The sequence below is a fragment of the Schistocerca americana genome, chromosome 2 (assembly GCF_021461395.2).
Source record: "Schistocerca americana isolate TAMUIC-IGC-003095 chromosome 2, iqSchAmer2.1, whole genome shotgun sequence".
NCBI lineage: Eukaryota > Metazoa > Arthropoda > Insecta > Orthoptera > Acrididae > Schistocerca > Schistocerca americana.
The window spans coordinates 738,730,179-738,745,949 of record NC_060120.1 but is presented as its reverse complement, the minus strand read 5'-3'; the positions used below and the strand labels follow the sequence as shown (position 1 = coordinate 738,745,949).

The 15,771-nt window shown below is 44.3% G+C and overlaps 1 protein-coding gene and 1 pseudogene across 3 annotated transcripts in view; one reads left to right on the top strand and one right to left on the bottom strand.

Annotated features, from left to right (window-relative positions):
* Positions 1-15,771, bottom strand: part of LOC124595978 (ras-like GTP-binding protein RhoL) — a 353,938-nt gene that overhangs the window by 171,822 nt on the left and 166,345 nt on the right. The window contains exon 2 of one of the 3 annotated variants that reach the window (XM_047134921.1): positions 11,345-11,440. The exons of the other annotated variants lie outside the window; for them this stretch is intronic. Within the exon in view, the coding sequence (XP_046990877.1) occupies positions 11,345-11,440 (96 nt within the window). The remainder of the gene's footprint in view (positions 1-11,344; positions 11,441-15,771) is intronic. 3 annotated transcript variants of the gene reach the window in all.
* On the top strand, positions 2,661-2,778 carry LOC124597371 (annotated as a pseudogene).

The window sequence follows — 15,771 nt, the reverse complement described above, 5'->3', positions numbered from 1 at the left end:
TTCTGTTTGCATTTTCTAATAGATTTTTCGTTTGGAGTCCAATAGCACGGACGAGCTATACTGCTGCGAGTGAGGTATCGTATCGTCATCTTTGCATACCAGCGGCAATTCAGTAGGAATAGACTTACTCTTCGCAATAACAATTATTAGTCGTTCAACTACGAGAGCGCGCTCAAAAGTAATGCCTCCGAATTTTTTATGTGAAAACTCATAAAGCTTTTTAAATAAAACAAATGTTACTAACATTCTGCATCTTAATTCTTCATATTTAGATATTTATTTGTCAACATAGTTACCCTGGCGATCAACAGATTTCTGCCAGTAAGAGACCCATTTGTTGATTCCGTGCCACGCGGAGTGGCCGTGCGGTTTAAGACCCCATGTCACGGATTGCGCGGACTCTCCCACCGGGCCGGCCGACGTGGCCGAGCGGTTCTAGGCGCTTCAGTCTGGAACCGCGCGACATCCTCGGGCATGGATGTGTGTGATGTCCTTAGGTTAGTTAGGTTTAAGTAGTTCTAAGTTCTAGGGAACTGATAACCTCAGATGTTAAGTCCCATAGTGCTCCCACCGGAGGTTCGAGTCTTCCCTCGGCCATGGGTGTATGTGTTGTTCTTAGCGTAAGTTAGTTTCAGTAGTGTGTAAGTCTAGGGACCGATGACCTCAGCAGTTTGGTCCCTTAGGAATTCACACACATTTGAACATTTTCGTTGATTCCGTCGTCACTATAGGGTGTTTGTTAACGGAGCCACACCTCACCTCTGCTCTCACCGCTTCGTCACTATCAAAGTGAGATACTCGAAGGTGTTGTTTAACTTTTGGGAACAGATGAAAATCGGATGGGGCCAAGTGGGAACTGTTTGGAGGATAATCGATGACAGTGAACCCAAGGCGTCGGATTTTTGGAGGCGTCGCAACGCTCGTGTATGGTCTGACATTGTCATGCTGAAGGGGTGCTCCATGGGTGGACGAACTCTTCGAACACGAAAGTCTATTGCAGCACCGTGTTTCCCGTGCACCTACATACTTACGTTACACCGCCATGTTATATGTTACAAGTCGGGTCTCTAGCGACAGAAGGCTGCAAATATGTACACGTGAAGTATAAAGATATAGAACGTGAATAACGTGCATTTATTAAAAAAATACTTTAAGAGTTTTCACGTAAACAATTCGGAGGCAAGATCAATGCTGGCAATGACACGCATTGTCGAGACTACCAGACAGTGGATGACTTGGCAGCAACAGAGTAGGCTAATTTGGAACGATCAGTGACCTGTCTCTTTGGCAAAACAATGCTCCACTCTGTCACTAGCGAGATGTGTCACAACTATTTGAGGAATACATCACGGACTGAGGGTACTTCCCTGCACCCATCCCCACTCCCCTCCACCTAACGTCAATCATAATTTGCACCGTATCTTGGACCTAGATACGACCTATTTCCTTGAGTTGTGAGCTGAGATTCAGACGGTATGGATCAGGACAGTTCGCCAACGCTTTTGCTTCTCTTGTAGTCCATTGCGCGACCCGTCGCGGCCGCCATTGTGTGAAAGAGGACGGTACACGGAATTGAGTTGGTGTCTCTAATTTAGATGCTCATGAGTGTACTAGTGAGAATCGTACCGACCACCTACTCTGATCTAGCGTTTTTTAAATTAATTGATTAATTAATCATTTCACAGTACGGAGGATATCTGCTACCTGAACACTTAAGATAGTTAATAATGTCATAATTCGCAATAAAATTCCAAATGAATGAAGAACTGCAGTCACTATTCTCATGTTCAAGAAAGGAGATAAGAAGGTCCCAACCAATTACAGAGGGATAAATCTAATAATCCCACTTCCAAAGAAAGCAGGTGCTAACAGGTATGGATACAACCGAAATATCAATTTAGTGAGTCATGGTTGCAAAATACTAACACGAATTTTTTACAGAAGAATGGAAAAACTAGTAGTAGCCTACCTCCGGGAAGATCAGTTTGGATTCCGGAGAAGTGTAGGAACACGTGAGGCAATATTGACCTTACGACTTGTATTGGAAGGTAGGTTAAGGCATGGCAAACCTACGTTTATAGCATTGGTAGACTTAGACAAAACTTTTGACAATGCTGACCGAAGCACTCTCTTTCAAATTCGGAAGTTAGCAGTGGTAAAACAAGGGGCTGAACGGCTGTTTACAACTTGTACAGAAACCAGACGGCAGTTATGCGACGCGAGGGGCTTGAAAGGGAAGCAGTGGTTGAGCAGGGAGTAGGCCAGGGTTGTAGCCTAACCTCGATGTTATTCAATCTGCATATTGAGCAAGAAGTAAAGGAAACCAAAGAAAAATTTGGAATAGGAATTAAAGTCCAGAGAGAAGATATAAAAATCTTTGAGGTTTGCCGATGACATTGTAATTCTGTCAGAGACAGCAAAGGACTTGGAAGAGCACTTGAACGAAATGGACAGTGTCTTGAAAGGAGGATATAAGATGAGCGTCAACAAACGCAAAACAAGGAAAACGGACAGTAGCCAAATTAAATCAGTTGTTGCTGAGGGAAAGACTAGGCGAGAAGAGCGTTTTTGAAGAAGAGAAATTTGTTAATATCGAGTATAGATTTAAGAACCAGGAAGTCTTTTCTGAAGGTATTTGGATGGTGTGTAGGCATGTATGGGCCAACGGCCTTGCCGCAGTGGTAACACCGGTTCCCGTCAGATCACCGAAGTTAAGCGCTGTTGGGCTGGACTAGCTCTTGGATGGGTGACCGTCCGGGCAGCCCAGCGCTGTTGGCAGCGGGGGTGCACTCAGCCCTTTTGAGGCGAACTGAGGAGCTACTTGACTGAGAATTAGCGGCTCCGGTCTCGTAAACTGACATACAGCCGGGAGAGCGGTTTGCTGACCATATGCCCCTCCATATCCGCATCCAGTGACGCCTAGGGGCTGAGGATGACGCGGCGGCCGGTCGGTACCGTCGGGCCTCCCAAGGCCTGTTCGGATGGAGTTTAGTTTAGTAGCCATGTATGGAAGTGAAACATGGACATTAAACAGATTAGACAAGAAGAGGACAGAAGCTTTGGAAATGTGGTGCTACAAAAGAATGCAGAAGATTAGATAGGTAGATCATATAACTAATGAGGAGGTACTGAAAAGAATTGGGGAGAAAATAAATTTGAGGCACAACCTGACTAGAAGATCAGTTGATAGGACACATTCTGCGACGTCAAGAGATCACCAATTTAGTACTGGAGGGAACTGTGTGGGGGTAAAACTCATAGAGGGAGACCAAGAGATGGATAGAGTAAGCAGATTCAGAATGTTGTAGGTTGCACTAATTACTCTGAGATGAATAGTCTTGCACAGGATAGGATAGCATGGAGAGCTGCATCAAACCAGTCTTCGGACTGAACACAGTAACAACAGATCTACTCAGTTCATTTCTTAAACACATAACAGAAATAAATGAAATAAAATTTTAAAAAATTACAACCCTTGCAGAGGATCCGGTAGGACATGTACAGAAGTAGTACTCATTGTTAGACAGGTTGTAGAAAGGTCCACTGATTACAACAGATCTACTTACCTCTGTTTCATTGAATCACTCAAGGCTTTAGGTAGGGTTTTGTTTACAGATGTTATAAACCTGCTGTACGGTCGAGGCATTACTTCCAACTTAATAAAAACAGTTTAAAATATTTATTCAACAACTACATCCAGGTGAAAATTGTTTTCAGGTTAACTAGCTGTATACCAGTTAATAGTGGTATCAGACAAGGTATTTTTTAATATGGTTATGGACGAGATGATAAAGAAGTATTGGCTGGTAATGGCTATAGAACGGAGGACATGAAAGGCAACATCTCAATCGCGACTTCCCTACTGAGTGGATCGGTCGTGTTATTACCATTTTCAAGTTATGAAAATTGCTGATCTGACACGGTTAGAGTTTTGTTTTGGTATTGACTAAAGGCAGAAGTTTACAGACAAAATCTGCATACACCAGACCGAGTAAGTAAGTTTACGTAAGGAACACTGACGTCCTCATAAAGTAATACAGATGCACCAGGAGAAGGAACCGGACAGCATCTGCGTGTAATAAAGTGCACCGAGGTTCATGGTGGACTTATCGAACATATAAGCTGTTTAAAACTGTGAACTATGTTATATTTATTGTGAATTATTCAAAATGTATCACGAACTGTTTCAAATTTGTAACCCGATGAATATATGTTATTTTATCCAAGTTGGATCTTGTGAACTCCGCGGCCGCTGACGATAGTGGCTGGTTGCGTCACTCTACAAATAAATAAATACATAAAGACAACTAAAACGTTAATTAAAATAACCATAATAAATATTTACACGTGTTTCTCACACAAACCATTCGAAATATACTACATAGTCATGAGCCGCGCTTCTACAGATGAACATTTCAGTAACCCCTGAGTATGCATTGTCCCCCCTCCCCCCCCCCCTCCGCCCCCGAGACACACTGTGTAGCGAACCACAAAAGAAAATGTCTGCTTCTGGACACTCCAGTTCACGGTAGAGCAGCGAAGCCCGAAGCACAACTCGGCCAGTGGAAAGATAGGTCACGCTTAATGCAGTCAACAGTGCAGCGCAGTGCGATATAAACATCCTGCTCGGCATGCATTAGGCTTTGTGGCAGTCGCACAGTCCTCAGGGAGCCGAGGCAGGATGCAGTAATATCTTCGCTCCTATCTAACATGCACATGTCTCGTATGAAACAGCAACTGCAATGTCTCCATGGCACCAAATCTGTATTTTATTTTAGTTCTTGCGTCATCACTAGTTTGATGTGGCCTGCCACGACTTCCTTTCCTGTTCCAATCTTTTGATCTCAAGATAGCAATTACATTTGACGTCCTTGAGGTTTGGTTGTATATGTTCCTATTGCTGTCTTACCTTATATGTGTTGCCCTCGATGGCTGCCTATGATATTATGAAAGCTGGTTCCTATCGTCTTAACGAAAATGGTTAAAATGGCTCTGAGCACTATGGGACTCAACTTCTGAGGTCATTAGTTGCCTAGAACTTAGAACTAGTTAAACCTAACTAACCTAAGGACATCACACACATCCATGCCCGACGCAGGATTCGAACCTGCGACCGTAGCGGTCTCGCGGTTCCAGACTGCAGCGCCTAGAACCGCATGGCCACTTCGGCCGGCTATCGGCTTAACGTATGTTCTACCAGCCTCTTCTTCTAGTCAGCGTAATAGACATCTTGCTTTTCTCGCCAATTCTATGAAGAATTTCCTCATTTTCCATCTTATCAGTCTACCTAACTTTCAATATTATTCTATAGCACCACACTATAAACACAAAGACTGTCATCTTTTCCGATCTTCCCATAGTCCAAGATCTACTTACCTACGCTGCTGTGCTCCTAAACCAAATTCGCAGAAATTCATTTCTTAAATTAAGGCCAAAGTTTGATACTATTAGATTACATTCGACCAGGAATTTTGTCTTTGTCCGTGCTAGTCTGCTTCTAATTTTCTACTTTCCCCGTCCCCCACGCCTTATCTTGCTTCCAAGGTAGATTATGCACACTTCGTCTACTACATGGCCGTCCAATTTTCAAGCTAAGTTTGGTGCTAATTTCATTTCCACTTATCTTCAGTTATTTAGCTTTTGAAACTTCCTGGCAGATTAAAACTGTGTGCCCGACCGAGACTCGAACTCGGGACCTTTGCCTTTCGCGGGCAAGTGCTCTACCATCTGAGCTACCGAAGCACGACTCACGACCGGTACTCACAGCTTCACTTCTGCCAGTATCCGTCTCCTACCTTCCAAACTTTACAGAAGCTCTCCTGCGAACCTTGCAGAACTAGCACTCCTGAAAGAAAGGATACTGCGGAGACATGGCTTAGCCACAGCCTGGGGGATGTTTCCAGAATGAGATTTTCACTCTGCAGCGGAGTGTGCGCTGTTATGAAACTTCCTGGCAGATTAAAGCTGTGTGCCCGACCGAGACTCGACCTCGGGACCTTTGCCTTTCGCGGGCAAGCACTTGCCCGCGAAAGGCAAAGGTCCCGAGTTCGAGTCTCGGTCGGGCACACAGCTTTAATCTGCCAGGAAGTTTCATATTAGCGCACAGTCCGCCGCAGAGTGAAAATCTCGTTCTATTTAGCTTTTCTTTGGATTTCTCTCAACCCATGTTCTGGGCTCAGTATACTGTTACTTCCACTCAGTAGGTCCTATTTTTCCCTACTTTCACAAACAATAGCGTTGTCAGCAAATATTATCACTGATACCCTTTCACCACGAATTTTAAGCCACTTTATGAGACTTCCATTAATTTCCTCGGTTGCTACTGCGATCTATAGATTGAACAATAGTTGAGAAAGACTGCATCCCTGCCTTAAAGTATTTTTTAAAAATGGTTCAAATGGCTCTGAGCACTATGGGACTCAACTGCTGTGGTCATCAGTCCCCTAGAACTTAGAACTACTTAAACCTAACTAACCTAAGGACATCACAAACACCCATGCCCGAGGCAAGATTCGAACCTGCGACCGTAGCAGCAGCGCGGCTCCGGACTGGAGCGCCTAGAACCGCACGGCCACCGCGGCCGGCGGTATTTTTAATCCCGAGCACTTCTCTGTGGGTATCCTATTTTTTTGTCCCCTCTTGAGTCTTGTAAATATTGTATTTTATTCACCTATGTCTATAATGTATACATATTTTTCTGAGCATGTAAGACACATTGCGCCTCTTTCCATTTTCTCTAAGTGAACAAAGTCCATGAAAGTATATTGACTGGGTCGAGCTGCATCTGTGTAGCCTTTTCTTTTCTCAAACTTACACGCACCCAACAAACCCTTTCAATGAATCACCCACATTATCACTGCTGTAAAGAGGTATATAAACACATCTATTCCGCAGATCAAGCTGACAGTGAGTTACATTACTGCGTAACACGTATGCGGAAAAAGAAATAGCTCTACGGCATCTTCGAGTTATACCGAGAACTTCTGTACTTCCTCTTATATCATCAATCGCTAAACTGTGAGAAAACCATGACAGACTTTTTCAGAAAATAGTACATACACCACAGCCCTGAAGGGGGGCATAGGCAGTCGGTTTCATTGATCGGGATCCTCGCATACTAAAAGCTTTATTACAACGAAACAAGCGTTTGAAAATATCACGAGTTACATCAGATATTACCAACAAACTGGAAGGAGACAGTAGAAATCCGTGACAAATCCAAGCTTTGAGTTGATCCATGACTCACGTTCGCTAGCGCAGTCGTTAGCGCATTGCGCGCCAAAGCTAAGCATCCGCGTTCAAAGTCCGATTCGGCACACTGTTTGTTGTCACTTTTCACCATATGCAGTGTCCATCCCCGGTAGCTGAGTGGTCAGCGCGACAGACTGTCAATCGAAACGGTCTGGGTTCGATTCCCGGCTGGGTCGGAAATTTTCTCCGCTCGGGGACTGGGTGTTGTCCTAATCATCATCATTTCATCCCCATCGACGCGCAAGTCGCCGAAGTGGCGTCAAATCGAAAGACTTGCACCCGGCGAACGGCTTACCCGACTGGAGGCCCTAGTCACACGACATTTATTTACCGTATGCAGTGCCCTGATGTTACAAGTCTGCAATAAACTAACTCTAAGGGAAGTTACATCATCACCCAAAGAAATGACCGGAGCACTAATGATACCTAAAAGCTTCAGAGAATCTGCCCTCCGCCAATTACTGTTGTCTTACAGCCGGAAACGACGGTGCCACCCCATTCTGTGGAGAGATCGTTTCCAGTTCTGCACTCTACACCTATTGTGATCCCAACTTCTACGTTCGTAAGTCCAGTTACTCCGTGCATCATCGTGACTTCGGCAGAGAAATCACGGCGCCTAATAAACACACACGTCTTCAGGAATGCGAGAACAGACAAGTCTGGGCGCCACAGGTATTTTTGGTGCGATTTGCAAAGCTCACTACGGCTCATTTCCGCTCTGCAGTCGTGCCGGCTTGTTATAAATAATGGGTGATACTTTACTTTCCAATAAGGCGTATATAAAACGCCATCTATGCTGCTGCTAATACATTAATGTTCACCGAATATTATGTTCATTGAACATTTTCAATTGATCTGCGTTGTGACAGAGACGTAGATATGTTACAAAACGAAATGGCTCTGAGCACTATGCGACTCAACTTCTGAGGTCATCAGTCGCCTAGAACTTAGAACTAATTAAACCTAACTAACCTAAAGACATCACACACATCCATGCCCGAGGCAGGATTCGAACCTGCGACCGTAGCGGTCACGCGGTTCCAGACTGAAGCGCCTTTAACCGCACGGCCACACCGGCCGGCTTACAAAACGAGAACACTTAAGAAATCGCTACGTTACAACACTCACTTGTCTCTAGGCTCCTTCCGAATGCTTTGGTACACGGAAGTAGTTTCAGTAGGATTTTATGCAAAGTCTCACGATAGAATAATAACAGTTATAAATGCCACTGTAGCATTATAAAGAGGGGAAAGCCACAATTAGCCAGTTATACGCTGAAGCACCCAAGAAACTGGTATAGGCATGCGTATTCAAATACAGATGTATGTAAGTAGGCAGAACACGGCGCAGCGGTCGGCAACGACTATATAAAACAAGTGTATGGCGCAGTTGTTAGATCGGTTACTGCTGCTAAAATGGCAGGTTATCAAGATTTAAGTGGGCCAGTTAACACCGATATTGGACTGTTGATGATTGGAAACATGTTGCCTGGTCAGATGAGTCCCGCTTCGAGTTGTATCGAGCGGATGGACGTGTACGGTTATGGAGACAACCTCGTGAATCCATGGACCCTGCATGTCAGCCGGGGAGTGTTCAAGCTATGAAGTGGGGGTGTGCAGTTGGAGTAATATGGGACCCCTGATACGTCTAGATGCGACTCTGACAGGTGACACGTACGTAAGCTTCTTGTCTGATCACCCGCATCCATTCATGTCCATTGTGCATTCCAACGGACTTGGGCAATTCCAGTAGGACAATGCGACACCCCACACGTCCATAATTGCTACACAGTCGCTTCAGGAACACTCTTCTGAGTTTAAACACTTCCGTTGGCCACCAAACTCCTCAGACATGAACATATTGAGCATCCCTGAGATGCCTTGCAAAGTGCTGTTCACAAAAGGTCTCCATCCCCTCGTACTCTTACGGATTTATGGACAGACCTGCAGGATTCATGGTGTCGGTTCCCTCCAGTACTACTTCAGACATTAGTCGAGTCCATGCCACGTCGTGTTGCGGCACTTTTGCATGCTCGCGGGGGCCCTACACGATATTAGGCACGTGTACCAGTTTCTGTGGCTCTTCAGTGTATGTCGCACCTGTCCACAAGCAAGTGACCAACAACACTTCATGCTGTAGGACATACCGAAAAAGTAAGATGGGGGATCACGGCGCCACTCTCAGGTTAGTAGGAACATAGAGTATAAAGGTGTGGTGATGATGATTTTGATTTGTGAGGCGCTCAACCACGTTGTTATTCACAATATTTTGACTGTGTGATCTCGCTGTTTTCTCGAATGAGGATGAAATGAGGAGGACAACACGAAACACCCAGTCCCTAGGCGGAGAAAATCTCTGACACGGCTGGGAATCGAACGCGGGACCCCGTGATCTACAGGCAGCAACACTAACCACTAGACAGGAGCTGCGGACTAAAGATATGAGTTGACAACGTCCCATTGTTAAGAGCTGAGGAGGAAATCGATCATTGTCTTGTTTCAGGCCTGCCGCTGTGGCCGAGCGGTTCTAGGCGTCTCAGTCTGGAATTGCGCGACCGCTACGTGTCTGGTGTCCTTAGGTTAGTTAGGTCTAAGTAGTTCTAAGTTCTAGGGGACTGATGACCTCAGATGTTAAGTCTCATAGTGCTCAGAGCCATTTGAACCATCTTGTTTCAGGATTTCCTTAGTCTCCTCAAGTGGCTCACGGAAACCAAGGAACCCTAAAACAGATAAGCGACGGAGATATGAATCTCGCCACTCCACACTACAAATAAATTGCCTCACTAAATCTCGCTCGCTGGAGATGTGAGAGGTCCTGCTTTCGCTCCGTAATCGAAAGTGAGCGTTCTCTGGGTAGCACTGGAAACAGTAGGTATTCGTCCTGTGATACCTCGGCTGTCTAATTGTTTGAACAAGTTAGAAATCTTAAGGTACGGGTTTACAAAATGTGCATAAACGACAAACACGACAAGACGGGGCAGCCGTTCCACTGATAACTAAAGCTTAGTTTATACAGAGACAATGAGCTGCGAAACTCGTTTATTGAAACTAGCATTGTGAAACTATTCCGTAAATAGCAGTCTACCAGGCGAAGGCAGTATACATTTCAGTTTCGTCATTTTATGAGGACCGAAGCAACATTTTCGTCTCTGAAACAATTGTTGCACATGGGTAATAGCGGAATTGAGGCTTGGCTGCCCGAAATCTAGAAAGGAAAAGAGCAAACGTGTTTAAATTCATGACTGGATAAACAGGAGATGTCAACTCAGCAACAAAATTTTGGTAGATTACTCCAGGAACTACTTACAACGACGTCGGAACAATTCATGGATCTTAACAGGGTTCAAGGTGCCATAAAGAACGAGAATTAGCTAATGGGTGAAGTGTTATCGTTGAAATTGAAAGTGGAAAACACACATTTCCTTTTCTTTTTATCCACATCGTGTTCAAAAATCTACAATGGCCAAATTTCTTTCAGATGTTTGTGGCGCGGCTTATTTGTGGATATCGTTCACATTAAATTTTATATTTCCGCCTTTAGCTCCACATTGTATTCTTATGGTACCTCCCGCATTTGTGTAATCTTTTCAGGATAGTTTCATATTGACCCAACGGCACCTACAAAAGTTTTCAAATGCAAAAAGGGGTCTCAGATGTCATATTTCTTACATAATGTATTTTGATTAGTAACTCCGACATTGTCAGGCCTTTGATGCTCGTATCAGGACGATTTATCTCAAGTGCTGAACTAAGACTCACTTTGTTCTTTTAATGACTATCATTAATGTCTCACAAGCACCTATGCGTAGCATAACAGTACAAAACCAACTCCCCACTCCATGTTGCATTTATTGCAACATCACACAACCTAAAAAAACACACGCAACTAATTGTTTCGTGTCGCGGAAACTGGAACGTCCCGATGCTGAATAGTTTCGGCAACGACTTCCACCACTCCGGGCTGCGCATGCGCAGTGGCCATTAGCACAGTTTTGAAACTTGGATCGGAACGTAGTGTCCCCAAGTAAACTAGTCTTAACAGTAATCTACGCAACTAGGCAGCTACTGTGCCTGCGCAGTCGGCCACGACTTACCCGCCAGAGTGTGGCGCACGGAGGGCAGGAACAGAGGCAAGCAAACCGATCAAAGACGGATTTCCTTTCGGAAAATCGTAGCCTTTCTAGATTTGACTGCAAAAGAAACAACAATGTCAGATATGCATCAAGATACAGACGCTATGGCACGGACATGTTATGAACGACTTTCAAGAATGGAACTCTGAAAACATGACCACAATTTATATCGTTATGTTTGGAGCCTTTGAGAGTTAAAAGAAGACAGCTAATATACCGATGAAAGCGTAATTTATGAAAGTAGACTGTTTTCAAGACAAGATGGATATTAGGTGGGAAGGAAAATACAGTTCGGTTCTACAAAAGAAAGGCACGGAAGAGGAAGGATTGACGAGAAAAAGTTACTCAGAAGCACAATGCCTTTGTTTCGTGGTATACAGTATGTTCAACATCGGGAGAGATGATCCACGTATTTCAAGACAAAGTACAGAACGTGTGATACATTTAACTACTATATATTTAGCAAGCTGTGTCCTTTCTGTTGAAGATGATGCTACATCTACACATCTACACTGATACTCCGCAAGCCATCCAACGGTGTGTGGCGGAGGGCACTTTACGTGCCACTGTCATTACCTCCCTTTCCTGTTCCAGTCGCGTATGGTTCGTGGGAAGAACGACTGTCTGAAAGCCTCCGTGCGCGCTCTAATCCCTCTAATTTTACACTCGTGATCTCCTCGGGAGGTATAAGTAGGGGGAAGCAATATATTCGATACCTCATCCAGAAACGCACCCTCTCGAAACCTGGCCAACCCTGTGACGAAACGCGCCGCTCTTCTTTGGATCTTCTCTATCTCCTCCGTCAGACCGATCTGGTACGGATCCCACACTGATGAGCAATACTCAAGTATAGGTCGAACGAGTGTTTTGTAAGCCACCTCCTTTGTTGATGGACTACATTTTCTAAGCACTCTCCCAATGAATCTCAACCTGGTACCCGCCTTACCAACAATTAATTTTATATGATCATTCCACTTCAAATCGTTCCGCACGCATACTCCCAGATATTTTACAGAAGTAACTGCTACCAGTGTTTGTTCCGCTATCATATAATCATACAATAAAGGATGCTGAAACCCCATTTATCTTTGACGCAGTTTCTTTAACTTGCCTGCGATAGAGCAACATATCTTAACTGAAGTAGGAAATTGTTATCTTAACTTGAAAGACTTTGTTCAGTGGCGATTATTTCCTGGTTTACTGGATTCTATGTGATAGTGTGAAGTACATGTAGTTTAATTATCTGTGTAGTTCTCCAAGGCACTTCATGGTACTGCGATTCTGTAGTACGTGTTAGTATGGAGCGTTTTAAGTCTTGATATGACTGTTATATTCCCACGAAAAAGGAAGAAGCAGCTGTAAACTTTAAATTCCATTCTTTTGGTAGAATGGTCCATACGCCACCGGCATATGGCACTTTCCCTTTTGGCGCTGAATGGACCCCGCATCTGTACTTTGCTACTAAGGTTTTCGTAAATGCGAAACTAGTGGGTCAACTACGAATTATTTTACGCAATATGATGATGGAACAACAAGTAAGAATGCTGCAGTTTCGGATGCTAGGAAAACGAATCACGATGAGAAACAATGGATATTACTAAATACGTCCTGAGCACTTAGTATTAAAAACTGGCAAATGCGAGTCTCTTCAGTGTATTACACTCTTTCAAAAAACACACCTGATTTCCATCAACTTATGACACATTGTTTCTTGTCCTTTTGACAGCAGCACATTCATACTGATACAGAAAAAAATCCGATTTCAAACTTTTGCCACAGTGTGCGAAGCAAGCCACTTAAACATTTGCGTTCATTTGTTGTCAACTTAAAGCAATTTCCCGACACAAACTAGTCAAAACCATTGAACGAAATTTAAATTTATTAGATCCAACAGGACCATAAATTTGTGTAGTTCTTGGTTGACGTTCTATTTTATAACAACAGAATAAGATATCTGCAGCAACAAAAGCTAGCACGAGTCCGTTCGCGATCATACTCATTTCTTTCTGGCCTAATGCGACCTGTGGCGCTGACACAGTGTGCTTTTCCCAGTTCTGACCTGTAACGAGAAAGGTGGCTCACATCAATGGTAGGACACTGGGCTCGTATTGGTCGGTCAGTGGTTAATAACTCTATTCGGCTATCAAGATTTTGGCCTTCCATGATTTCCCCACATCGATTAAGACAAATATCTGAGCGGCTCCTTTGAAAGGCCACAGTCGCTTTCCTTCCCTATCTCTGAAACAATCCGAGCATGTTCTACGTTTCTAAGGATTTCGTTGTCGACGTACTATAAATCATAATTTTCCTTTCCTTATGTTTCCACCAATGACAATACATCCTGAAGTAAGACAGAGCGTGCTCAGTGAGACGTCCAGTAATGTATAGTGACACAATGCAGATCCACTGCGCCTTATTGTGTACGTTATGCAGTCTTTCGAATGATATGGCTAAAACTTTTAGAGTGGCGCTATTCTTGCAGCAACAACTTGCCTTCTAACTAACTAACTTACCAGATACATCATGCATGGTTCTGCGGAACCGTCGATTCCAAAAACATTGATTAAATCGAGCTTAATCTTTCTATAAACGTATCACAGTTTTATTATACAGTGAGACGAAAAAGTTACGGTGTAGCGATATGCACATATACAGATGGCGACAACATCGCGTGCGCAAGGTTTAAAAGAGCAATGCATTGGCGGAACTGTCATTTGTACTCAGATGATTCATGCGAAAAGGTTTCGGACGTGATTATGGCTGCAACATGGGAATTAACAGACTTTGAACGCGGAACGCTAGTTGGAGTTGGACGCATGGGACATTCCATTTCGGAAAACGTTAGACACTTCAATACACCGAGATCTAGAGCGTCAAGAGTGTGCCAAGAATACTAAATTTCAGGCATTACCTGTCACCACGAACAACTCAGTGGCCGAAGACCTTCACTTAACGACCGACAGCATCGCGTCTGCGTAGAGCTGACAGTGCTAACTGTGTGAAATAACCGCAGAAATCAACGTGTGACGTAAAACGAAAGCATCCGTTAGGCGCAATCTGGCGTTAATGGGCTTTGGCAGCAAACGACCGACGCGAGTGCCTTTGCTAACAGCACGACATCGCCTCTCCTTGACTATTACCACATCGGTTGGACCCTAGACGACTAAAAAACCATGGCCTAGTCAGATGAGTCCCGATTTCAGTTGGTGAGAGCTGCTGGTAGGGTTTTCGAGTGTGGCGCAGACACCACGAAGGCAGGACGCAAGTTGTCAACAAGACACTATGGAAACGGGTGGTGGCTCCATAATGTTTACGTTGAATGGACTCAGTCCCCTGGCCCAACTGAACCGATCATTGACTGAAAATGTTTATGTTGAGGTACTTGGAGACTATCTGCAGCCTTTCATGGAGTTCGTGTTCCCAAACAAAGATGGAATTTTTATGGACGACAATGCACCATGTCACCGGGTCACAGTTGTTCGCGATTGGTTTGATGAACATTTTGCACAATTCGAGCAAATCATTTGGTCACCCAGCGAAAATTTATGGAACATAATCGAGAGGTCAGTTCGTGCACAAAATCCTGCACCAGCAACACTTTTATAATTATGGACGGCTATAGAGGCAGTATTGCTCAGTATTTCTGCAGGGGACTTCCAAGACTCGTTGAGTCCATGTCACGTCAATCTACTGCATTACGCCGGGCAAAAGGGTGTCTGATACGATATTAGTAGGTACCTCATAACTTTTGTCGGCTCATTGTTGGTCTTTTCGTGTTTCTTTGAACGTGTACTATAGAATGTATGCTTCTCTAATTATAAGGCAGAGAACACTGAAGCTGCAACTGCCAAGTCAATTTTTGCTTATGAAACTTGTTCCTGACATGTAACGCAGAAACAGTCCAACAATCGCCATATGCGCGCGGAAACGCATGATAGGGCTACACGGAATCGGTGGGACATCGGTATCTTCTCCGTATTGGCTGCTGCAAGTTAACTCCAGTAAGTTCTGCTCCACTCAACCAGTCTATGAACGTAATGCGGCGGAGTTTCGTAGCGTACACCATTCAGAGCTCAAGGGGATCCTCAAAACAAGTTAGCTGCTGGCACGCATAATTTTCAGAAGTATATATGAAGTAGCCGAAAGAACGGCTACCACATACATGTAATGAAGGCGAGGTCGGGCAGTTATTTCTTCAGTGCGGATGAACTACGGGCTCTAACTTTTACGGGTATGGGGTAAATGCCGCGGGTAATGAGAATCATGGGCATTTGGGTTTGAAGAGAAGCGTGCTAGGATAGTCCGTGAAGCTGCGATGACCACTGTGTGTGATAGCCGGCGTGGTAGCTCAGCGTCTTCGGTCAGAGGGTTAGCTGCCCTCTGTAATA